The sequence below is a fragment of the Pan paniscus genome, chromosome 4 (assembly GCF_029289425.2).
Source record: "Pan paniscus chromosome 4, NHGRI_mPanPan1-v2.0_pri, whole genome shotgun sequence".
Taxonomy (NCBI): domain Eukaryota; kingdom Metazoa; phylum Chordata; class Mammalia; order Primates; family Hominidae; genus Pan; species Pan paniscus.
The window spans coordinates 76617433-76643744 of NC_073253.2; the positions used below are offsets into that span (position 1 = coordinate 76617433).

Below are 26312 nucleotides of genomic sequence, written 5' to 3' on the forward strand. Positions count from 1 at the left end.
ATGACCCCAGCAACTTTGGGGTTCATTCTTTTCTTTACTTTTTGCATAATCTTTGTATCAAGGAAAGGTTCCATGACCCTTAAAAAAATAGGAATTCAATTCAGTTTCTTCATTAGACAGGGGAAGAGATAGTAATATTTGTCCAAGGTCACAGGTGGTTTGGGCCAGGCCAGTAGGCATGGGGAGCAAGCAGCTATCAATAGTGGGCCTGGATAGGACCTATTAGTCTTAAGATGCTTTCCTTCTTTTTTCCTGGTACCATCTCTCCAGGCCTCAACACTGGGTCCAGAATATCTTCCCTGAGTAGCACTTGTCTGAGTTATATAAAGAAGCAGGATATTGTCTCCAGAAATCTAGTATCAAAAGGTCACCTACCTCCTACTGCACTCATAGACAAATGTCCTTCATGCATTGCTGAAGACTGGTGGGGACCTGGAGGACTAGGACTCAGCTGGTTTGGGGTCCAACTTCTTCTATGTATGATTTTTTTTTTTTTGAGTTGATCCTTTCCATTCCTCATGCTGAAAATTTCTAGGCAGATGATCCCAGAAACCCCATCCCCATCTCTATGCCACTAAGTTAAATAAGATTCACACTAAACCAGCTAAAATGCTGGTCCTGCTGCTTACTGGCTATGAGACTTTGAATAAACTCTATAATCTCTCTGTGTCTCAGCTTTCTCATTTTAAAATGACAATAAGATTTACTACATGTTTTAATGTGAGAATTAAGATAAATGATCAAATCCAAGAGTGTTTAGCACCAGTTGGGCTCTTGATAGGCACTGGATCCCAGATGGCTGTTAGTGTCTATGTTGCTGTGTTGCTGCCCAGGTGTCATGTTTCAGAAAACTTGCAGAAGTGGTGACAGAAAGGTGGGACAGTTAGGGTACTGGGTCTCATTTGTCTGGAAGCTGCAGTGTAGGCTGGAGAAGATTAACTTGAGAAGGTCATCTTGGGGGAAGCTGGACCTCAAACAAGGCAGTAGTAATTAGTGGCCAATGTCCAGTTAGTGGTCAACCTGCGTGGGCTGGGCAGAAATCCTTCTCTGTTGGAAATCTGATATAAGGGTGCTGAAGAGAATCCAGATGAGGGAAGGGTTGGGCTGGAGGCAGAGCCTTGAGCAATTTTCTAAGTAGAATAGGCAGCCTCATTGCTCACACTGGAAACTACTGGCACGTTAAAAAGCACTCCAGAATGTACTGGAAACTGTAATTTCCAGAGTCTTCTGCCATCTATGTTCAGTTTCTTTGCTCCCTAGCACTACTCCAGGTTCTCTGTGTGGCTTCGTCAAGGCGTGATCCATGCCTGGCTGCAGTGGACACTGACTCAGAGATCAGCAGGTGAGGGCTCTGCCATCTGCAAAATCCCTAAATAGAGCTTTGTGAAGAGCTGCCTGCAGTATGTGGGGAAGGAAAAAGTACTCGGTAAATTGCATTTCCCAGGGATCTTCTAGGACTTCTGTTCTGTTAGTGCTCAGGTATCCTGAGCACCTCAGACAACGCTGGACAGATATCTGCACTCTGTTAGCTTCCATTTAGGAAAATCATTTCACTGTCCTCTCTCAGCACTGGAAATTTTCCTTGCTTAAGCTGCCCGTTTGGCTGGATTTCTCTGCTTGAAACAAACATGTCATGGTCTCAGTGGGGAGAATTCCTTAAATGAAAAAAGTCATCGAATGGAAAAAGTGGACAAACCTGGCAATTCTTCTTTGCTTGTGGTTCATACATTGGTTCTAATTCATCTTCAGTTCTTTGCTTGTGCATTTGGTATTTACTGGGTGCCACTTTTGCCTGTTATGGTGTTAGGATTGGGGCAAAGGCAAAGAAGATGTTTTTCTAGCCCTTTAGTTGCTTAAAGCCTAATTAGAGAGTCCTGTTATTTAAAACAGGAAATTATAGCAATATAAAAAGTACTCGGGTTGAGGTGTGGCCAGAAGCTATGCCAGCTGAGAAGAGGGGTCTCTAAACAGAGTGGTGTGTATGATGGGAAATAGTGAGGGGAGCTTCCCAGAATCATCAGCCCCTCACCTGACCCAAAGAACTAGCTGTCTTTGTCATCAGCTTTAGAGATAAATGTGTAGGGCTGGTTTCTTGTACTTTCTGAAATTGAGTAGCAGAAACATTTCTTCCATCAAATCTGAGATTTCACTAGAACTCCGCAGAGTCAGCCCACATATATACAGTCCTCTCCCCCAGCTCAGTCCTGTTAAGGCCCAGTTCAGATCTTACCACTTCCGCAAAGCTTCCGGCACTATCTATAATATAACTGATATTTCTCTTTGGGAATTACTTGAACCCCAGTGATGACAATTTTTCTTATGTTCATGTCTCATTTCCCACAAGTAGATTGGTTTTTGCATAAAGTCAAGGATCATGTCACATACTCCTTTGTCTCTATTCAGGAGAGTTACTTGGGCCTTGCCCAGAAAACCTATTGTATAAATGTTTGTTTTTGCTGTAGTGGAATCACACAGATGGCTGAATCTGTCATTTACTATGTGACTTTAGGAAAATTACCTAATCTTTTTGAGCCTCGGGTCCTTCATCTATAAGATGGTGATCATAAGAGGGCTTATCTCATAGATTTTTGGCAAGTTAAATGAGGTATGGTGCTATGTGCTTAGTATAGGACCTGAACTTTCATAAGTGCTTAATGTAGGTTTTGTTGAAAGATTTAAAATAGATATATGCCTTTAGCAGACCCAATCTCTCATTTCCACATTTCCTCCTATATGACTGTTTACTACTGAGTAACTACCTATTTGCTGGAAAAATGAAAGTAACTTGGACTTTAAAGATGTCTTTAAAAAAAAAAAACTCATGTCTTAGTTAGCTCAGGCTGCTATAACAAAATGCTATAGACTGGGTGTCCTAAACAGCAGAAATTTATTTCTCACAATTCTAGAGACTTGAAGTCCAAGATCAAGTCCAAGATCTCTCTCTCTCTTGCTCTCTCTCTCTCTCTATATATATATATATTCAGCGCCTATATATAGAGAATATGTGTATATATATTCAGTGCCTACATATATATAGAGAGAGAGAGGAGACAGATGAGGACACAGCAGGAAGATATATACATCTCTCTCCCTCTCTCTATATATAGGCACTGAATATATATATAGGCACTGAAAAATATATATATATATATAGAGAGAGAGAGAGAGAGAGAGAGAGAGAGTTGTATATATCTTCCTGCTGTGTCTTCATGTCTCCTCTCTCTGAGAGAAAGAGAGGGCTCTGATGTCTCTTCCTTTCCTTATAAGGACACTAATCCCATGATGGGGGCTCCACTGTCATAAGCTCATCTCGATCTAACTGCCAACTAAAGGCTCCACCTTCAAATACCATTACCTTGGGGATTAGGGCTTCATCATCGGCGTCTAGGCAGGATGCAAACATTCAGTGCCTAGCAACTCTCTTTTTCAACACTGAGGGATAAAAGGCAGAAAAAGGGGAGAGTAAAGAAGAAGTAAGTAAAGAAACACAGGACCAAGGGAAGCAGAGAAACTACTTCTTTTTTCTACACGCTTCTCTCCCATGACAGCTTCCTGCTAGCACCTAACAGTAGATATCTGAGGGTGGGGACTGAGGCTGCAGCCAGGAGCACAGGGTTCTGCTTTAATGAGGGGCTGTGCACGGCACAGTCTTTGCCTGCTGAGGTGAGCTGAAGCCTCTGTGAGGGGACCGGCACCCAAGGGAGGGAGGCTGAGCCTGCGGGGGCCAAGGGAGAAGAAGGGCTAAGGCCCCAAGGGCTTTGTGAGGGCACTGGGTGAGAAAACTGTCTGCCAGTCACCCTCACGCACAAGGTCAGGGCGGCATGGAGCAGCCTCCTGGTTAGAACAGACCTGTCCCCACCCAGCAAAATAGGAGGGGCCTGAGAGAAAGATGAGACCGAATCCATGTTGACAGGATTCCTGTACTCAGCCCAACCTGTAACAGCCGTTTCAGAAAACCCCAGCCCACATGGGCTCAAAGGGGGCTGGCTGCTTGGCTTACACAGAGACATTTGAAAGCAGATAGCGCTTTGAAACATTCATGTGAGATTCAAAACAGGGACAAAAAGCTGATGGGGCAATGAGGGAGGGGGTTTCAGAAAGTTAGAAACTATTGATAAAATCTTGACATTTCTTAGGGAATTCATGCTTCCCCATGCAAAGTGAGTGGAGAAGGAAACTAGAAAATGGTTCCAGCACAAATGAGGGGTTAACCATCTCCGCATTTTTAAATCTTCACAGGACTTCCCTCCAAAGTTTACATAATCCTAGATTATTTCTCAGAAGTGTTATATCAAAGTACAGCATTATTATTTTGAAGTAAAACTCACAACGCTAGAGTTTGAATTTATTTAGACCTATGATGATGTTTCATTTCTTTTGTCAATATCGCCAAACATGTCTAAATTCATATGGACAGAGAAACTGAGGAACCAGGAAGGGTTACACACAAATCAGTGTGAGCAACTCCACAGCCTAGAGAGTACCAAGGGAGAGGGCAGGATATGGTGTTAGTTGTCCCAACTCAGGGTCTGAGGCAGGGCCTCAGGAGGAGGTATAGTCCTAGATGCTTCAGAGAACAGGACCAGAGCTAACGAGGAGGAATGACAGAGAGGCAGGTTTCAGCTCAATGCAGTCGAGAATTTCCCAATAGAACAAGATGCCCTGTGAGTTGTTGAGTGTCCCTTCCTCCTGCTGGAAGTTTTCAAGTTCAGACTGGATGACCATTACCAGAGATTAGGAAGGGGACATGAGGTTTGCCACTCTGCTTCGATGTTCTGCCCCTGCCAGGGGCCCAGGGTGCAGATGAGGGAGAGGCAGGAAGTGTTTGTGGCTGTGATCCTGATAGGAATCTTCAAAGACCCAGGCGCTGCCCTGTATCAGCCCAGGCTTCTTTCTTTACTCTCTTCTGGTCAATCTGTCTTCCTCGGCTCCCTAAGCCATTCTGAGCCCACTGGAACTTTTTACACTTGACTTCCACTTGGGTTAAGTACCTGCTTCCTGATGTGTGAAGTAGCCTTTTATTCGTTTTGGTGTTAAACAGACCTCTTTCAAGTTAGAATATGCTCCCTACTTACAGTATTCTGGGATTTTGAGAATGATTCCGTGCAGCTACTGTCTGACTTTCTTTATCATTCTATAGCCTCTCCTAGATTTCGTCTTCCAAACCATGACCCTCATGTATCAAATCCTTTTCATACTAAAACCTGTTAGTCACCTTGATAGTTTTGCTGTCCTTTGGATCTTTTCCACCTCTTTTTGTGCCTTCTTCAAGTGGAATGCCTGGAACCTTTGGCAGGTTTTCAGCTTATATATACTACAGTTTTATACATGTTTACTCTGTTGGAAACAGTGTGATGTATATTTTTAAAAATGCATGATTTTGGGGCATAGAAAGTACTGGATCTTTTACTGACTGATGGGCTGCACAACTCTGGGTAAGTTATTTAACCAGCCACTTTGAGCATCAATTTCCACATTTGCAAAATGGAGAGAAGAATATGTACCTCTGTCATTCATGAGGATAAACAATGTGGCATTTAAAAGCTAGGTATATTGCCTTGCACACAGTAGGCACTAAATAATTTAAAGGAGGAGAAGAAAGAGAAAGTTCCCATTGTTGGTTACGTCTTTTCAATAGTGGAAGACATAATTTAATGTAATAGGTAAGAAACATTTTTATAAAGTACTTTTTGAACCTCTCTGTAAGATTCAAATTTCTCTTGGTCATATTCATTTAAATTGGTCTATTTTGGTCATGTACGTAAAAACATTGCGTTTCTATTATTAAATGTAAATTAAACTTATGGCCTTGCATCTTTACTAACATAAGTAGATAATATATGAGACATATACAGTGTTAGACCATTGTCTTCTGTTTACTGTTTAGACAGTGTTAACATCTCCCGGAAGCAAGAGCTATGGCGGGAGAAGTGGGAGAGGCACAACTTGCCAAGCAGAAGCCTCTCTCGGCGTTCCATCAGCAAGGAGAGATGGGTGGAGACACTGGTGGTGGCCGACACAAAGATGATTGAATACCATGGGAGTGAGAATGTGGAGTCCTACATCCTCACCATCATGAACATGGTATGCCAGACTACATGGGGGCTGGGGCAGCTAGTGAACAGATGTCATTAGAAATGCTTACATAAATAAATAAGAAAGGCCTTTTTGGGGTCCTTTTAACTTATTTTTATAAATATATATGTGAATCTAGTACCTGCCTAAGGATGAATATGGATGGAAATTCAGGATGAATTAGTCTTTCCCTTAAAGATGTGTATCCTGGGAACATTTTATAATTTATTAGTTACATACTTCTGGTAGGTATTTTCCAAGTGACTCAATCCTTTTCGTGTGGCTTTGTGTCATCAGTTTATGTTAGTAAACCGAAGGAGTAAACTGAGGCAAAGAACTAGAACATAATTTCCTCAAAGTAGTTAGAAATAGAATTGGAATAAAGTTAATGACTCTTAATTTCAAACTTTCTCTTTGCATTATTGATGTTTTCTGCCTTCAAGAAGATGTTAGTCCTATTGAGGTGGGAAAAGGTATTTGCCTGAGTAACTGATAATAAAAGAGGAGAATACTGTGGGCTGGGTTAAGAAAAGAAAAATGTTAATCCTTCAAACACACAGCCGAGCTATCACCCTGAAAGATTTTGTTTAAATATTGTAATGTGGAATGAGCTGTGGGCATATTTCACTCTTCTTAGCACACCGCCAAACATTTCTGACCTATAAGAAAACCTTTATTTTATGTGCATTACAATGCTATTTTCTTCTCTGGTATTTATTTATTATCTCTTCGTGTGGAGCTAATGGTTTTCTATTTCTGACCCTAGGTCACTGGGTTGTTCCATAACCCAAGCATTGGCAATGCAATTCACATTGTTGTGGTTCGGCTCATTCTACTCGAAGAAGAAGAGGTAACATTTTTTCCCTTCACTCTTCTGCTATATATCCTCACACTTCCTACCTTCTTTTTTTCAGGGGAGTTCTTGGTAGACAAGAAAGAGGGTACCAGAAAGTGTTTGGAAGCCCATTGAGAAGGAAAATATTATTTCTGTGTTATTCCCTTGGGAGTTCAGTGATACTGAGCGGGATATGGATAACATTTCCAAAATATACATAGTTGAAATCTCTTGACAGTCATTGTATCTAATAACATACACATGAGACTCACCGCAGTCACTAAAGATGTTCTGCAAAAGAAATAGACTAAATCATGACATGGTTGGATGGTTTCAGTAAAAGGTAAGGAAGACATGGAAATGTCGAACCTTTGATACTATTAATTTACTTCTTGCATATTTAACACAAGTCTCTCAGATTTGGGACCTCTTGTCTATCTGCACATTTACCTTTGGGGATTTCATCTATTCTCAGAGATGATGTAAAGTAAACATAAGACTTAATATGTAAGTCTTAATATATAAGACTTAAATGTAAGTCTTATATAAATGTAAGAGACTTATATGTTATCTATGTCCTGAGACCCTCAATTGATACATCCAGCCTAGACCTCTTCCTTGGGCTTCAGGCTCGTATCCAATTACTTGAAATCTCCACCTGGAGGTGTCAAAGTCCATTCAATCTTGAAAACTTAATAAATCCCGAATGGAACCTTGATTACTCCCTTCCTAAATAATCTCAGTTCTGCCACCTCCATTCCCCAAATCACCACCTTACCCAACAGTACTATTATGCATTGGTTACATAAGCCCAGGAGATATTCTTGATTCCTTTTTTCATATCTTCCACATCCAATAGCAAGGAGCACTGTGGTCTTACTTCCAAAATACGTATCATCTCTGCAGTCATCACATTGGTTTGGCCTTATCATATCTTGCATAGGCTACTGCAGTGAATTCCCAAATGGTTGTTTCCTATTTTCAGCCTTGCCATCAGAATTCATTCTCCATGGATGATCATTTTAAATGCAGCCATAATTGATCATTTTAAATACAAACTGAAGTGCTGCACTGCACAAAACCCTTTAATGTCTTTCTGGGTTTTTTTTAGAACAAATTCAAAATTTCTTGCTGTGACCTGTGGTGACTTTCATGATCTTTCCTCCATCTACCTTTCTGGTCTTTGCTTATGTTACTCTCTTCCTTGTTTCCTACTCTCATACTCACTGTCCATGCACTTGTGGTTCCCAATGCCTGAAACATCTCTCTCCTGGTTCTGCACATGACTGGCGCCTTCTCATGCCTTATGCCCCGTGTAAATGCTGCCTCTTCAGAGAGGTCTCAGTGACCAATTTATTCAAAGTAGACCCCTCTTATTGCTTTTCATCACAGAATGATGGCAGTCTCACAATTCATCATGATTCTGTGTATTTGTTTACTCTTTTTTTGCTTATCACAGCCTCTACCAGAATGTGAATTCCATGAGGGCGGAAGCCATGTGTCTTTATTCTGTTAGATCCCCAACACCTAAAACAGTGCCTGGGACACAAATGAATGAATGAAGTGAAATGTAATGAATGGTAGGACCAGCCAACTGATGAAATGCCCTTGAAATCTATAGAGCTTAACCAGCAGCTGGGATATGTAAAGAACGGCATCATTCAGCTTCCCATCAGCAAGAGACCTGCAGTCAAAATGCCAAGGGAGGGCTTATTGTTTTCTTGACAGGAAAAATCTCCACGATTGTGTGTGTTAGATTATTTTTAAAACAATCTGTGGAGTGGGGATCCATTTTTTCTTCTTTCCCCTGTAACCCGGTCTCCCTTTGTCACCTAAAACCTACTTTGGGTATCTTGGAATACCAATGGGTATGTCATGTCCCTTCATGTGGTCTTTTTATTAAGAAAATGTATTCAAAACTTGGAAAACAGGCAACATGAAAACTATATATCCTTTCGACATTTAAAGATACCTATCTTACTCTATGAAAATGTAACTGCTTGTTTACCATTGATTGGGGCACAGATGTGGTAAAGTTAGATGTTGACATGTAGAAAATGATAGGGTACAAATGGTTTTTGCCTAGTAGAGGTGAAAATGATTTATGTCCAGCAGAGAAGATAATTCTGAAGATGGTTTTATTGGTTGGCGGAACCAGACCAATAAAAATTGGTACCTAATTTTGTATCTAACTTAGCAATCTCATTCAGCAGTTCTCCCACACTGGCTATAGCTGCATCAGTTTTTTGCATCTGCCTTTGAACTAGCTTTGCCATCTTGCCTATCCCCTCATTAAGGAGCCAAATTCTCTTGCCTGTCTCCTCACTAATGAGTTAAATACATCTTGAACATGTGCTCATTATATATTTGTATGAAAATTGTGTTTTTGACTTTTGAAAAGCATGCTTTGATACCTTGGAGAAAAAAATTTTACTTTGTCATACTGGTTGAGCACATAGGCATTCCTAGATACAAATGTGAAGAAACATTTAGCATTTTCGACCAAAAAAAAGGAAGAAGAAAGCTACTTCTGGGAGTAAGAAGGAAAAATCCTTGGGTTTGAACTGCTTTCATATAAAACAGAAGGAAAAATCTTGACCCTCTGTAGTCCCAGCAGCACCACTGGTAGGATTTCATAATATGGCTTCCACGGATCAGGCCCCTTTAAACTCCACGTCTCTTCATTCCCAAGAAATAATGTCACCAGGGCATCTCCATGGCATGTTGATGCCAGTGAAGTTGTTTGAAGGAGCTTGATTGGCCTCTGCCCCCTGAATCCATCACAATCACATTGTTTCTCCTCTTCTCTACCAACCTGGTTTTGCAAATGTAAAGAGACACACATGACTTGCTTCAGGAAGCCATGGCTCTCTACCTCCCACTTGCCAAATATTATCCTCGTTCAAGCTTTTACGGAGTCTCTAATTGGCACAGAGTTCACAAGTTAACAGCAGAATTGCAGTCCGCAATTCTCATTTTCCTAATTCCCAGGAAATGGCTCAAGCCATTCTTCACATCTGTGACTAATAAGCAGCTCAACTACAAACAGCAATGATTCCAGCCCTTAACTAATGTCAAGATGGCAGGCACAGGAAGCAGAGTGTGAGTTTCAGTGCTGTGACTCCTTTGAGCAAGTTGACCTGAGTTCAGCAACTCTAAGGAAGGTACATCATTGCTCCATGTCCATTTTTCTTAATTTGTAATGAGAAGAGAGTTGTGGAACATCAGGCATATGTCACACCTTGTGGTAGCACCAGGGATGCAAATGTGAACACAAGTCCCATTTCCTGATTCTGAGGAACTTTGAGACTACTGCACAAAAGCACAAAAATAGCAAATTTCAAGTTGAGATTGGCATGAGTATAAAAGTACTGGGATAGGAAAGGGTAGTTGGATGTCTAAGCTGGGATTTTAGAAAATAAAAAGGAATTAGCTAGTGAGGAAGTGATACGGTTAGGCTAATTGAAACATGGGGGTGGTTTCCCCCATGCTGTTCTTGTGACAGTGAGAGAGTTCTCATGAGATCTGATGGTTTAATAAGGGGCTCTTCCCCCTCTGCTTGGCACTTCTCCTTCCTTCCACCTTGTGAAGAAGGTGCCTTGCTTCCCCTTCACCTTCCACCATGATTGTAAGTTTCCTGAGGCCTCCCAAGCCATGCTGAACTGTGAGCCAATTAAACCTCTTTCCCTTATAAATTACCCAGTCTTGGGCAGTTATTTATAGCAATGTGAAAATGGACTAATACAGGAAGGAAATTCCAGGTGGAGGGACCTGCATGGGCAATGGCTTTATTCTTAAACCAACAATATACATATGAAAGGCAGTGGACATATCACTGATGTTGGACCACACAATGGGAGGTTGAGAAGTGTTGCTGTGATACAAAGGAAACAAAGTGATTGTGCTGGAGACAGGAGAGAAAGCAGCCAATCAAAACCTGCCCACTTCCACTCACACTTCGGTTTGTCCGGTGTTGCTCATGTCTGCACGTGACATTACCATCCTTTCAGTTGCAGAGGCCAGAAATCTCGATGCACTGATGATACCTCCTTCTCTCCCTCCCATGTCAAGTCTGTTATCAGGTACTGACCATTTATCTGACCATCTCCATTTATATCACTTCAATTCAAGCTACAGTTATCTCTTTTCTGGACTATAGTGGTATATACTTTCTGGTCTACTCAAAACCAGTTGGATTTCTTTTCATCTTGTTTCCTCAGTGTAGTCAAGTAGTCAAGATAATCTGAAAATGGTAATCTGATCATATCCACCCTCCTGCCACCCTTTCTCCAACCCCCACACCTGGCTTAATTTAGTCCAGTGGTTTTCTGATTCCCTTTCTCATCTCTCGCTATTCCTGCCTTTGCTCTTGAGAGGTAGCAATAGTCTTATTCATCAGGCTTTTTCAAGGCCTGCCACTGGTCTTGTTGTTGCCTGGACTGTCTTCTTGTCTTCACTTAGTTAACAGCCTAATCTCTCAGATCACAGCTCCAGTCTCACTTCCTTGGGGAAGCCTTTCCTGACCCCCTTTCCTAGTAAGATTCTGTTATTGACTCCCATAAAACTACATTTCTTCTCCACAGCATGTTTCACAGTTGTAATCTTAGATCTATTTAATCGATACAGTTTCCTCAATTAGTATGTAAGACTTAAGAGCAGAGGTTGAGTTTGGTGTTGCTCACTGGTATATAATAGACCCTCAATAAATATTTGTTCAAATACTAAATAGGAGAAAGTGTGCAAATGAGGCCAGCAGTCTGTCAGTGAACCAGGGCCAATGGCAGCCAAGTTGCTGTGGGCCTTGTGGCCACATAAGGACTTTGGATCTAATCCTGTGGGATACTCTAGATTATTCCAAACCAACAAATGGAGTTAGAGAGATCACTCAGGCTCTGTGGAAAGTGTGTGAGGTGGGGAATCCCGAGATTGGGTCTCTGAGGTAGATTCCTTTTATCAGTGACTTTCTATCACTCTTGTCTTTCTTATTCTAAATAAATCTCATGGGTAACACCATTTGGGGCTTTATTTTTCTGCGGTGGTTTCAACAGACCTTGAGGTTAGGCTATATACATAAAATGCATGTTTGTCAGTTACCACCATCTAAAGACCACTATGGGGTTTCATCACATTTTGAGAATAAATTGGAGTATTGGGTGTAAAACTCACTTTGGAACAATTTGGAGGCTTTCTCATAGGCGAGATAGTCATATTTCAAAGCAGTGGAAACTGAGGTAACTGATGTATACAAAACCATGTTCTGAAAAGACGTGTCAAACATATTAAGAAACCATGGGCCAAGAAAACAGACAGTGAGTTCAGATAGGAGCCAGCTTGCTCTCACTCCTGTCATGTCCCTGTCTATCCCTGAATTGAGCTCTGATTTTCATTTTATGGCCCAAATTCTATCCTTTTAATTTTCTCCTAGGACTTAGACACAAACTTGACCTCTAAGCCCTTTCTGTTTTAGACCAATTTGTTTGGTGGGCCCCCCTGCTCCCCTCTTGGGTCGGGGGTTAGGGATGGGATTAGACTCGTTCCTCCAATTCTTGTGAGCAGCTTGACATCACAGAGAGTACCAGATTTATCATTAGTTCCACTGCTTGCTAGCCATATAATTTTGGTAGGTTGTTTAACTTGTCTGTGTCTCCATTTCCTCATTTTGTAAAATAGTGATAATTATATGTATTTCATAGCATTGTCATGAGAATCAAATGTCTTCATTCATGTAATACTTAGCATAGTATCTGGCTTGTAGAAACTGCTTAATAAATGTTACTTGTTAATATCAGTCTTATTATTTTTATCATCATCATCATTTAGCTCCCACAAAAACCCTGTAAGCTTATTAATACTATGCTTAATTCACAAGGACTTCAAAATCCTTGGAGGAAAATAAAAGACCTAAAGGACAAAATCAGGGTCATATGATGTTGGAGACTTCTTTTAAGAACAAGATAGAGACAAAACTGGAATGAGAGTGAGTCGGATGAAGCCAAATGAATCCCATCCTAGGTGACTATGCCATCCAGTGGAGGAGCCTAATGGCATTGGTGGGGCTTGAAGGTACAGCAGTAGGGCTGACAGCAGCAGGAAGGAGACAACCGCTTTCACAAAGAAATTCTTCTTGGTGTACTGAGAGTGGTTTAGTGTTGAGTCTACTCTTTTTTGGAAACTCTAGAGTTAAAAGCCTGTTGATTTTAAAAATTCAGGCTGGTGGTTTACCCCTCCCCCCAGCTGATGTGTGGGTCTGTATTGTTCTTTCAGGGTAAATGTCAAAAATACTGGCAAAGAATTTTTAGACTTATTCTCTCTCTCTCTCTCTCTCTGTGTGTGTGTGTGTGTGTGTGTGTGTGTGTGTGTGTAAGATAGAGTCTCACTCTGTCAAGCAGGCTGAAGTGCAGTGGCACATAGTTCACTGTATCTTTGAATTACTGGGGTCAAGCCATCCTCCCACCTCAGCCTTCCAAGTAGCTAGGAATACAGGCACTTGCAACGATGCCTAGCTATATTTTTTTAAAGATGGGGTCTCACTACGTTGCCCAAGCTGGTCTTGAACCTTAAAAAAAAAGTATCCTTTCCTCTGGTAATCAGATGAGTTGTCCCTTAGACACATGAGAAGTTTCAGATTAAACCTTTTACAGCTTGTCTCTTCTCTGCTCATCCTCTTTCTTTCAGTAGCGTAAGCCTGACTACCAGAGCATGGTCAGATTGTGCACTGAGTCAAAAACTGCTATCAGAAATTCCAAGAGAAATCAATACAAGATTTTCTCATTATAGAGAGAGCTTACAAAGAGCGAGAACAATTTTTAACAAAAGCCATGTTCTTGCAAAATTATTTCCCATGTGGAGCTATTTTATGAGCTTTCTATGATTTCCTCTAGGTCAGCTTCCTGTCCTGTTAATTCACATACAAAATGTATAGAAAAGGGGAAGTGGAAAGTGAATTGGATTAGCTTGAGAAGATGAAGTGAAAAAAAATAAACAAAAAGAGGAATCTATTTTTGTTTGCAAAGGAAATGAGGAAAAAATAGTGTGAATGGGGGTTTGTTTTGACATGCTCAAATAGTTTCCAGGATGCTTTACGGAAAATGTTTAGCACAAGTTCCCTCGCATTTATTGTGAGCCATCATAGTCTCTCTGAAGTCCTGTTGCATTTTTTGTGTGCTTAGGGCTGCCTCAATTTAATCCATAACTAATTACTATTCTCAAGGCTCCTGTGATCAAGAGCATACAATAAATTAAATGAGTGTTTCTTGGGCTTAACCCCTTCTGAGACTTGGAGATTAAGAAGCTGAAAAGGTTGAAAAAAATGTGCTCAATTACAGCTTTCTGGAAGAGCTGTGACATTTAATAGAAAAGACACTGTCACTGAATTTGTGTTAAATGTCACATATTGCAGATGAAAGTTCTACACAGGGGTGAAGTATCAAGCTGTAGGTAATCATCAACTCAATTAATTGTACACTTGCTTTGTCTGCACGAGGAACTTTAAATAGGAATAGGAAGAAAGCAAGAAAGATTTTGAGAGTAGACTTAAAGCCCTAGCATTTTTTCTCTTCATCAATGACTATCTCTCAGGTTATTCCAGAATTACTCTTATAGCAAAACTGGAATGTAAGAAGAATCTCCTATGTTGAGATTTTATTTTACTATTCAGCTTCTTTCCCTCTCCTTTACTCCTTCCCCAACAGCTCTGCTGCTAGAAAATCTCAACAACCATGCAGACCTGCCCATATATTTAGATGGTCCAACCTTAACGTGGTTCTCACTACTGCTTGATCACTTTTTCTCTGTTATCCTCCTTATTCCTGTCAAGAACTAGGCAGGGTCTGTTTTAGTCCATCATCTGCTGCTCCATTCTCTATAACAGAATATCGCAGAATAGGTCATTTATAAAGAACAGAAGTTTATTTGGCCCATAGTTCTGGAGACTGGGAAGTCCAAGATCATGGCACTAGCATCTGGTGAGTGTCATTCCATGGTGGAAGGCATCACATGGCAAGCAAGCATCCAAGATAGAGAGAGAAAATAGGGCTGAACTCATCCTTTTCATCCCTGCAGTAACAAACTCACTCCCATGGTAACAACATTAATCCATTTACAAGGGCTCTTAATCACCTCTTAAAGGTCCTACCTCCCAATATCTTTACATTGGCAAACAAATTTCAACATGAGTTTTTGAGGGGAGATTCAAGCCATAGCAATCTGAGATTTTACCCTACTTGCAAGCTAACAAGTTAGTCTGCCGTGCTTTTATGAATGCAATGCTGGCAGAAGACATGAAAATCCTGAGTCACAGACAAAGGACTTTATTGCTCACAGCATAATGGGACACGAGCATCTGTACCTGTCCCCCTTGTCCCATAATTTGCACCGGGGTGTTGCAGGCAGCCCAAGTGTATGCTATGCATACAGTGGGTTTTATCCCAGCTTAGGACCCCCAAAATAAGAAAGCCTCAATCCTTTAAAACAGATTGTAAGCAAACGTGTCCAACTTTTGCCCCAGAGGAAGCCATCACCTTTATTATTATGGACATAAAGTAAATCCTTCCTTTTCCCTGGAAAAAAGATTATCTTCTAAGGCTGTTTCCTTTACAACAGCCTTCAAAGGATACTCTGGAACAAAACCTATATCTTTGCTCAGATGATGTGCAGAAACATGAGACACCCATGTAGAATCTTCTACTAGCAGTTCCTATTACAGGCACTGCCCCTTCCCTAATCCACAGGAGAACTTGCCTCTTGTTAACTTACCACAAAGCCTCCCATTCACCTAGTCTTCACTTTTTCTGGCCTAATGGATATATTCTCTCCCTTTTCTCCTTTCCTTCATGGGTGGTGTGCATCCTCAGTTTTGTCAGTCAGTATATCTGCTGTAAACCAGGATATATTCAGTGCCTGAGACAAGGAGAAGAATAAACCTCAATTCTTGTTCTGGAGGCGCTAAGAGGAAAGCAGGCATACAATTTGATTATTATGACCTTGCACAGCGAGTGCTGTGAACCAAGTATGAAGAAGGTATATTGGCAGGAAGCTAAACCAGACTAGGGGGCAGGGAAAGCTCCCTGGAAATGCCCAAATTAAATCTTAAAGAATGAATAGAGGTTGAATGGGTTAAAGGGGGTAAGAGAAAAAGACAATCTAGGAAGAGGGAACATCTTGAAGAAAGGAAGGTGTGTGGGAGTATGTGAGGGAGATCTGAGGGAGTGCTAATACAAGCAGTTGTTGCTAAAGCATAAACCATGAGGTTGCAAATGAAAGGAGAGCTTCCTGGAGGCTAGACTTCGAAGGATCTTGAGCCATGGGTCATGATATGGACAGACTTTTGTTTTGATCCACCTGCCAACAGTGAGGAGGATGGATTTGAAGAGGGCCTGGATATTGTAAACCAAGCATAAAATGAAGGTTTGGGCTAAGGACAGTAGGTAGCAAAGATAGTAAAGACAGTAAAGGTAGCAAAGACAGTAGGTAGAGGAGGTAAAATTAGCAGCACATGATGACAGATTGGGATGCAGGATATGGGAGGAGAGGGGGATAACAAGACACTGGCATTTCTAGATTGGGCAACTGAGTTGATGGTGGTTCCTGCAACCACAGAAGGCACAGAAGGAATCGCAGGTTAAAGTGGGAGGAAAGGATTTCGGGGATGCTGAGTTGAAAGTACCTGTGGAGGTGACCATCAGGAGATTTAGGTTCATAAATTTGAACTCAGAGAGATTTGGAATGAGATACAGATGTGGGAGCCAACAATCATATTTTGGAGTGATTTCCAAAAATATGACTGATTGAGAGTGAACTAAGCAATGAACCAAAGGAAGGACAGAAGAAGAAGGGCTCACAGAGGAGCCCAGGAAGTGGACAAAGAGTAAGAAGAGGACAGGGGTAAGAATCTCGAAAGAAGAGGTTATCTGCTTTTCTGTTTGTCTCCTCACTGAGGGTAGGATTGTGAGGTTGAGGAGTAGAAATAAGCCATAATCATGCATTGGTTAATTACTAAGTCTTTCCAGTGATTCAAAGCAGAGTTTAGAGAAGTCCTCAATAGTTTGGAAACCACTAGTCCTAAACTCATAGCTGCAAACCTGTGTTCCAAGCCCTGCTCTGCCAATGCCTGCTTTGTGACTTGGCTAAGATACTGTCCCTCACTGTTTAAATGAGAGTATTAAATGCATAATTCCTGAGGCCCTTCAGGGAAATGGGCTCTTCATTATGATGAAAACATTGGAGGCAGCATTTGGAATGCAACATCTGGAAGATGACTCTGCTTTCTCCACAACGATGAAGGTGGGTCCTTGCTGACACTGAATTTGGTTCAGGAATGTGGGAGACTGGACCTTTGTAAACATTCGCTTTTTCTAAACAGACACACATAGATTGGAATGTAAGATTTTCAAACTGGTGATTCAAGCCAATGTATAAAAGGACAACATTGAAAGGTAGAGCTTTTCAGATCCAATCAAATCCCCCTTTCAACAGTGTGCCCTTGCCAGGGACCCTGTGAGCTAAGGGAGAACAAGAGTGCTATTTCTGCCTGTGTAGCTGCTTCAACTCTAATAAGCTTTTATATTCATGGCTATTGAATTAGGGATCTTAATTAACTTTAGCATGGATGTATCCATGTGTGAGTGTGTGGATGTAGAATACTGTGGGGGTGTGTGTGTATGTGGATGTGTGTGTATGTATGTGTGTGTGTATGTGGATCTGTGTGTATATGAGTATGTGGGTGTGTGTGTATGTATGTGGGGGCGTGGGGGTGTGTATGTGAGTAAGTGGGTGTGTGTATGTGAGTATGTGGATCTGTGTGTATGTATGTGGGGGTGTGTGTGTATGTGAGTATGTGGGTGTATGTGTATGTGAGTATGTGTGTATGTGAGTATGTGGATGTGTGTGTATGTGGATGTGTGTGTATATGTATGTGGGTGTGTGTGTATGTGAGTGTGTGGATGTGAGTGTGGATGTGTGTGTATGTATGTGGGTTTGTATGTATGTGAGTGTGTATGTGAGTATGTGGGTGTGTGTGGATGTGGATGTGTGTGTATGTGAGTATGTGGGTGTGTGTGTATGTGAGTATGTGAGTTTGGTGTGTATGTATGTGGGTGTGTGTGTATGTGAGTATGTGGGTGTGTGTGTATGTGAGTATGTGGATGTGTGTGGGTATGTATATGGTTGTGTGTGTGTGTATGTGGGTGTGTGTGTGTATGTGAGTGTGTGGGTGTATGGGTATGTGAGTATATGGATGTGTGTGGGTATGTATATGGTTGTGTGTGTATGTATGTGGATGTGTGTGTGTTTGTGAGTATGTGGGTGTGTATGGGTATGTGAGTATGTGGCTTTGTGGTTGTGTGAATGCATGGGCTCTTCCTACCCACTGTAACTCGTCTGAAAGACTACAGGTTCCCTTTGATTCAAAGGTATGAGTTCTCACATATAATCAGTGAGTAATCTGCATAGGATCATACCAGAAAGTGTTATAAGATCTTCTATTGCAACCCTCTAGCCTTGGTTCAGACCAGTTATTTTTAAGGTGTTTTTGTATTTTTCTGTTTGTTTTGAGTTCATTGTACATTCACATGCAGTTGTAAGAAATAGTACAGAGAAATTCCTATTACCCTTCATTCATTTTCTCCTAATGGTAACATCTTGTGTAATCTTAGTACAATATGACAACTCAGAATGTGATAGTCCAACAATTCCACCTACCCTCAGATGCACACAGTGGTGTGTGCATGTGCATAATCATGTGTGTATACATTCAGTTCTATGCGATTTTTGTCACACATATAGGTTTGTGTGACCATCACCACAATTAACATTAGAACAGTTCCCTCACAAGCATCCCTTGTGCTACCCTTTCATACCTTTTATACTTCCCTTCCACACCTTTTATACTTCCCTTCCACCTACCTACCTGATCCCTGATAAGCACTAATCTGCTCTGTGATAATACATCTGTATGATTTTTGTCATTTCAAGAATGTCATATAAATGGAATAATACCGGATATAACTTTTGAGACTGGATTTTTTTCATTCAGCATAATTCCCTTGAGATCCATTGAAATTGTGTGTATCAAGAGTTTTTCCCCTTTTTGCTGAGTGGTATTCTATGATATGTACCTATTTGTTTAAGTATTCACCCACTGAGGGACATTTGGGTTGTTTCCAGTTTTTAGCTACTATGAATAAAACTACTATAGACGTTCAACTACAGGTTTTTGTGTGAACATAAGTCCTCGCTTCTCTGGAATAAAGGCACAGGAATGTAACTGCTAAGTTATATGGTCATTGCCTATGTAGGGTTTTGTTTGTTTGTTTGTTTGTTTGTTTGTTTGTTTTTTGAGATAGAGTCTCGCTTTTGCCGTTCAGGCTGGAGTGCAGTGGCACGATCTCGGCCCACTGCAACCTCCGACTCCCGGATTCAAGCAATTCTCCTGCCTCAACCTCCTGAGTAGCTGGGATTAAGACACCCACCACCATACCAGACTAATTTTTGTACTTTTGATAGGGACGGGGTTTCACCATGTTGGCCAGGCTGGTCTCAAACTCCTGACCTCAGGTGATCCACCCATCTCAGCCTCCCAAAGTGCTGGGATTACAGGTGTGAGACACCGCGCCCGGCCACCTATGTAGTATTTTTAAGAAACTACCAAACTGTTTTTCCATAATGACTGCACCATTTTCCACTCTCACCAGCAGTGAATGATTCAGTTTTACCACATCCTCACCAGCATTTGGGTGTTGTCATGATTTTTTATTTTACCCATTCTGGTAAATGTGTAGTAATATATCATTGTGGTTTTAACTTGCAATTCCCTGATAGCTAGTAATGTTGAGTATCTTTTTATGTGCTTATTTGCTATCTGTGTATCCTCCTTGGTGACATGTCTCTTTATGATATTTGCCTATTTTCTTATTTTTTTTTATTGTTGAGTTTTGAGAGCTCTTTACATATTTTAAATATGTCTTTCATCAAATATGTGTATTACAAGTATTTTCTTCCACACTGTAGCTCTTTTTATCCTCTTCATAAGGTTTCTCTCAAAGCAAAAGTGTTTAATTTTGATGTGATCCAATTTATCAATTCTTCCTTTTATTAATTGTGTTATTAGTGCCAAGTCTATAAATTCTTTGCCTATCCCTAGGTTCCTAAGATTTTCTATGTTTTTTTCCTAGAAGTTTCATAGTTTCACATTTTATATTTAAGTCTATGATCCATTTTGAGTTAATTTTTGTACCAGCTATGAGGTTTAGATTGAAATTCTTCTTTCTCTTTCTCTCTTTTTGTTTATTTGTTTTTGGCCTGTGGATATCTAGTTGCTCCAGCGCTATATATTTATTTTCCCAAATGCAAATAATGCTTTATTATCTGGATTTGAATTTTTCACTATGAATTTCTTAATCTAAGGCTTTTGCCTTTTTTTTAATACTACACCTTCTGGCCTTCAACTCGTATATTCAAGAAGTGCAGAATAAGTGTAATATTAATTTAAGTAAAAGTTTAACAGATCTACTACATTATAGAGTGCAAATATAGTGATGTATTCCAAAAACAAATGGAATTCATTCCCAGGTCATGATATTCACACAATAAACACACACAGTAGAACTAATGACATATCCTACATGATGCTTGGACTTTACCTATTGGTACAGGATTCATTGTGGAACATTTCACAGATTGAATATGGTTTGGGTAATAGCTTCCCCATCCCCATGGGCAACATCCTCATGGGCAATGTGAAACATTGTCAAAAGTTTTAGGGAACTGGATGATATCATTACAACAAACAAAAGAAAAGACTGTGGTAGGAAACAGGAGAAAGACTGGAGAAAGAGTATTCTTTTTTATGGAAAATAGCTTTAGAAATCATAATAATTCAGGGAGGACTGTAAAGAATTATGATTTGCTGAACATAGACATGTTCAATTTTATTTGTTCGAAAGTTTATGTCCACTAACTAATTGTATTGATTACTTTCAGACCATTGTTTTTCTATTTTCAAAGGAATGCAAATCCCTATTTTTGGTTTACTTTACATCTCTTTATTAAAATGCATGTTTCATTATTGTTTTAGTCTGAACACCTTTTATTTTGGGCTGACTCTGCTTGCTGTCTGCAGTTTCTCCCAAAAAAACAAAGAAATTGAGAACTTGAGTTGCTATTGAATCAAGATATTTGCCCTGAACTTGATTGTGTCATCAGTGGGAAAGTTACAAGTCTGATAAATGGTGACTGACTTGCAGGGTAAGAGGGAGGAAAAAATCAGCTAAGTATCTGATTAGAATCCTCCAGAGGCCGGGTGTGGAGGCTCACGCCTGTAATCCCAGCCCTTTGGGAGGCCAAGGCAGATGGATCACTTGGGGTCAGGAGTTTGAGATCAGCCTGGCCAACATGGTGAAACCCCGTCTCTACCGAAAAATAGAAAAAGTAGCCAGATGTGGTGGTGCAGGCTTATAGTCCCAGCTACTCAGGAAGCTGAGGCACAAGAATCGCTTGAACCCTGGAGGATTGCGCTACTGCACTCCAGCCTGGGCGACAGAGTGAGACCCTGCCTCATAAAGAAAAAAAAAAATTCCTCCAAAGCAGATTTAACTGTAATGTAAATCAGTAGATCAGTCATCAAGGAACAGATCCGTAGGTGAAAATAGATGCCAGGACCACTAAATATCAGAACACAATTACAGGTGTCCCCTTACAATGGTTCCATTTATGATTTTTTGACTTGATAAAATTATATGCATTCAGTAGAAATGATACTTTGAGTGCCCATATAATCTTTTCACTTTTAGTAGAGTATTCAGTAAATTACATGAGCTATTCAACACTTTATTATAAAATAGGCTTTGTATGAGATGATTTTTTTCCAATTGCAGGCTCATGTAAGTGTTCTGAGCACACTTAATGTAGGCTATGCTAAGTTACAATATTCAGTAGGTTAGGTGTATTCATTGCATTTTCGACTTATGATATTTTGAATTGATGACAGGTTTATCAGGACGTAACCCAGTTGTAACTCAAGGAGTATCTGTGTCACTTACTTCTTGTTGCTTGGGGTGAGAATTTGTCAGGTTTGTTTCCTACTATCTTGCACACATTAAAACAAATGCTAGGATAGAAAGATATTGGAAGCAGGTGCAGTAGTATGGTGAAGTTAATTGAGGAAAGTCTTTCAAAGGTGCTCTGGAATCTTAATGATTTCCAAAACTGTTGCCTTTGAGCTTCCCTATCTTGCCTCTGGTAGCCTAATTAATACAGAATGACTTTTTAACTGGTACCAAGTTCCACTCCAGTTCAAATGACAGCTGTCAGGAGAATGTGGCTGAGAACTGAAGAGATTCCTAGCTATCTAATTATTTTTAGAAGATAGACGATACATAGATATTTAATTATCTACCTATCTTTAGAAGTGTTTGGTTTAATGAGTGCTGTCATTCATAAGGTGTTTTAGAACCATGCTAGGCATTGTTGGGGCTCTAAACAGAGTTTGTTTTCAGATTATTTAATCATCAGCAGGGCTTCAATATCCTCCCATCCACCATAGCAAAGTAGAGAGTTATAGAGAAAATATAGTCTTTGAGGTGCATATAAAATAATGGAGGACCTATGGAAAATGCAAATATGCCAAAAATGCTACAGATACAACCAATGGTGTAACCAGTTGCAACCATACAGAATTATTCCTATTATTGAGGTTGTATATTTACTCTTTCAAGTGTGAGTCTCTGTAAGCGAGAAATCTTTTTTTTTTTTTTTTTTTTTTTTTGAGACAGAGTCTCGCTCTGTTGCCCAGGCTGGAGTGCAGTGACGTGATCTTGGCTCACTGCAACCTCCGCCTCTTGGGTTCAAGCAATTGTCCTGCCTCAGCCTCCCAAGTAGCTGGGATTACAGGTATGCACCACCACGCCCAGCTAATTTTTGTATTTTTAGTAAAGATGGGGCTTCAGTAAGTGAAAACTCTTTAAGTTTTATGTGCTATTTGCGGCTTTACCACTTGAAAACCATTAGTGATCAATTCTAATTACTAAAGTAAACTTTCTTCTTAGCAGTAGACAGGAGTTAATCATCACTCTCCTAACTATTAATACTTCACATAGTTGTTCGCAAAATCAAATAAGATGAAGTATGTGGAAGTGATTGATAAGCCATAACGTGCTAAGCATGAAACGTGGTTTTATTATTATGTAGAACCTCACTGGGACTCACATATATAAAAAACGGGTTAATCTGTTATAGAGTAAACACACCTAATAGCAATAATTTAAGCATATCCTTAAAAAGACCCTGTATGGTGGCCGGGCATGGTGGCTCACGCCTGTAATCCCAGCACTTTGGGAGGCCGAGGCAGGCAGATCACGAGGTCAAGAGATCAAGACCATCCTGGCCAACATGGTGAAACACTGTGTCTACTAAGTATACAAAAATTAGCTGGGCATGGTGGTGCGTGCCTGTAGTCTCAGCTACTTGGGAGGCTGAGGCAGGAGAATCCCTTGAACCTGGGAGGTGGAGGTTGCAGTGAGCTGAGTTTGTGCTACTGCACTCCAGCCTGGCAACAGAGTGAGACTCTGTCTCAATAGAAAAAAAAAGACCCTGTATGGAAGATACACCTGAATGTGTGTTACAAGCTAGGGAATCGAGAGGAGCCACCCCAGAGATTTGTTCCTTATCTATGATAAACACCTGAGCCTCTCCCCATCCTGTGGAACACAGGCCATACAGGGAATTGAGGCCCTGAGTTTTGGAGTAAATGAAGGTTGCCAGGTGGAGGTTATTAGCAGGATGTTATTAAGTGAAAATACAATATAGACCACATGATGTCGGCAGGTGGTTGTAGTTTTTCTGGCCAGCCCTGCGCCGCTGGACTGTGTATGTTAATGGTGGAGGGTGTCCAGTTCTTGGCATCTTAAAGAATTGGCCAAAACACACAAACAAAGCAAGGAAGGAATGAAGGGTTTTATTGAAAATGAAAGTATACTCCACAGTGTGGGAGCAGGACTGAGCTTAGAGGCTCAAAGACCCTGTTACAGAATTTTGGGGAGTTTAAATACCCCTTAGAGGATTCCGTTGGTTACTTGGGATACGCCCTATGTAAATGGAGAGGATGAAGTAAAGTTACAAAGTCATTTACGGCGTATGCCCTATGGAGATGATATTTCCTGTAGCCGAAGTGCGAATGTTTTACCTGCCTCTAGACCCATTTTCCTGCCTCATCTCCCCCCTGAGAGATGTGATCCCCATAAATCTTTATGGGAGGCAGAGGGATCGATGGTGGGAAGGCAGATATATTGTCCAGCCCACCACTAGACCCTCTCCCCATCACATAAGCCCCTAATAAAACCCTGTATCTCATTTGCTGGCCTTGGGTCTCTTCTTCAGTCTCTTGAACCTGATGCCTTCCCTATTGAGGTTAATAGAGGTTTGGCACAACATCTGTGGTTTCCACCTGAAGTCTTTCTCTCACATTTTGTGTAATTCTTGGCTGTTGCTCATGGCTTTGGCTTTGGTTTAGGTCCCTCTTCTTGATTTCTGTCTTTCTCTCTTATACATTTTAAATTTATTTTTAATTGATAAAAATTGTATTTATTTTTGGTGGACAACATGTTTTGAAATATGTGTACACGGTGGAATGGCTAAATCAGGCTAATTAACGCATACATTACCTTGTATGCTTTCTTTTTTGTAATGAGACTACTTAAAAATCTACTCTGTTAGCAATTTTCAAATATACAGTACAGTACATTGTTATTAATGACAGTCACCATGTTGTACAATAGATCTCTTGAACTTATTCCTTCTATCTAAACTGAAATTTTGAATCCTTTGACAAACCTCTCCCAGCTCCTCCCCCAGCCCCTGATCTCTGCTTCTCAGTTTTACTTTTATAGATTCCACATAAGTGAGATCATGTGGTATTTGTCTTCCTGTGCCTGGCTTATTTCACTTATGTCTTCAAAGTTCATCCATGTTGTCACAAATGGCAGTATTTCCTTGTCTTTTAAGGCTGAATAATGAATGTTCCATTATAGATATATATTTCTTTCCTTTGCCTTTTCCCTTCCCTTTATTTCTGATTCATGCCACCTGGCCAGTTTTTTATGTTGGGTGGGCACGTTTGTTCCATATATATATAATGGAATATATATGATATGTATACCTTACAGTTTCTTTATCCATTCATCAGTCTATGGGCACTTAGGTTGATTCCATATCTTGCTATTGTGAATAATTCTGCGGTGAACATGGCAGGTATCTCTTTGACTTACTGATTGTATATCCTTAGGATATATACCCCATGGGATTCTGGGATCATATGGTAGTTCTTTTTTTAATTTTTTGAGAAACCTCCATGCTGTTTTCCATAATGGCTACTAATTTACATTTCCACCAACAGTGTACAATGGTTTCCTTTCCTCCACAACCTCTCCAAATCTTATCTTTCATCTTTTTGGTAGTAGCCACTTTAACAGATATGAGACGATATCATATTGTAGTTTTAATTTGCATTTCCTTGATGATAAGTGATGTTGAATTTTTATATGTGTATCTGTTGGCCATTTGTATGTCTTCCATTGAGAAATACCTATCTGGGTCCTTTGCCCATTTTTCAATTGGATTATTTGTTTTCTTGCTATCCAGCATAATTTATTGAAAAGGCTGTCTTTCCTTCAGTGAATTGCCTTTTTACCTTTGTCAAAAATCAGTTGGGCATATCTAGGTGGGTCACATTTGGTGTTTCCTGTCTGTTTCATTGATCTATGTGACTATCCCTGCACCTATAGCACACTCTCTTGAATATTATAGCTATATAGTAAGCCTTAATATGAGGTAAAGTGATACGTTCCACTTTATTTTTCTTTTTTCAGAATTGCTTTAGCTAACCTGAGGCCTGGAACTTTTTAAATAAATTTGATATAAATTTTAGAATGAGCTTGTGTGTGTCTACAACAGAGTTGCTGAGATTTTGATGGGAATTGTGGTAAAGCTATGCATTCATAGCTTGAGAGAATAGATGATGTCTTTATTATGTTGAATCTTCAAATCCATTAACACAGTACGTTTCTGTATTGACTTAGGTCTTTGACTTCTTTAAGCAGCATTTTATAATTTTCAGGATACAGATCCTGTATATGTTTTGTTAATTTATACCTAAGTATTTCACTTTTTGTAACAATTATAAGTGGTAATACTATTGGTAATTGTAAATGGTAATGTTAAATTAATGAGTGTTCTCAAAGAGACCTCTCCCAAAACATAACAAAGAAATGTAGGGTTAAAAACAGACCAGAAAAATATCTGATCATAGTTGATGCTTTATGTGATAACATGCCTTCCTGTCTGATGGAGCTGGAACTGAGGCACCTTCCCAGTGAGGTTGATGACCAATTGCAACTCCAAGTTTTATCTAGGA

The 26312-nt window shown here is 40.3% G+C and overlaps 1 protein-coding gene across 1 annotated transcript in view; it reads left to right on the plus strand.

The window, feature by feature from the left end:
• ADAMTS12 (ADAM metallopeptidase with thrombospondin type 1 motif 12) overlaps window positions 1–26312 on the plus strand; it is a 384174-nt gene that overhangs the window by 217449 nt on the left and 140413 nt on the right. The window contains exons 4-5 of the mRNA XM_003818504.6: window positions 5888–6084; window positions 6842–6925. Coding sequence (XP_003818552.3) covers window positions 5888–6084; window positions 6842–6925 — 281 coding nt within the window. The remainder of the gene's footprint in view (window positions 1–5887; window positions 6085–6841; window positions 6926–26312) is intronic.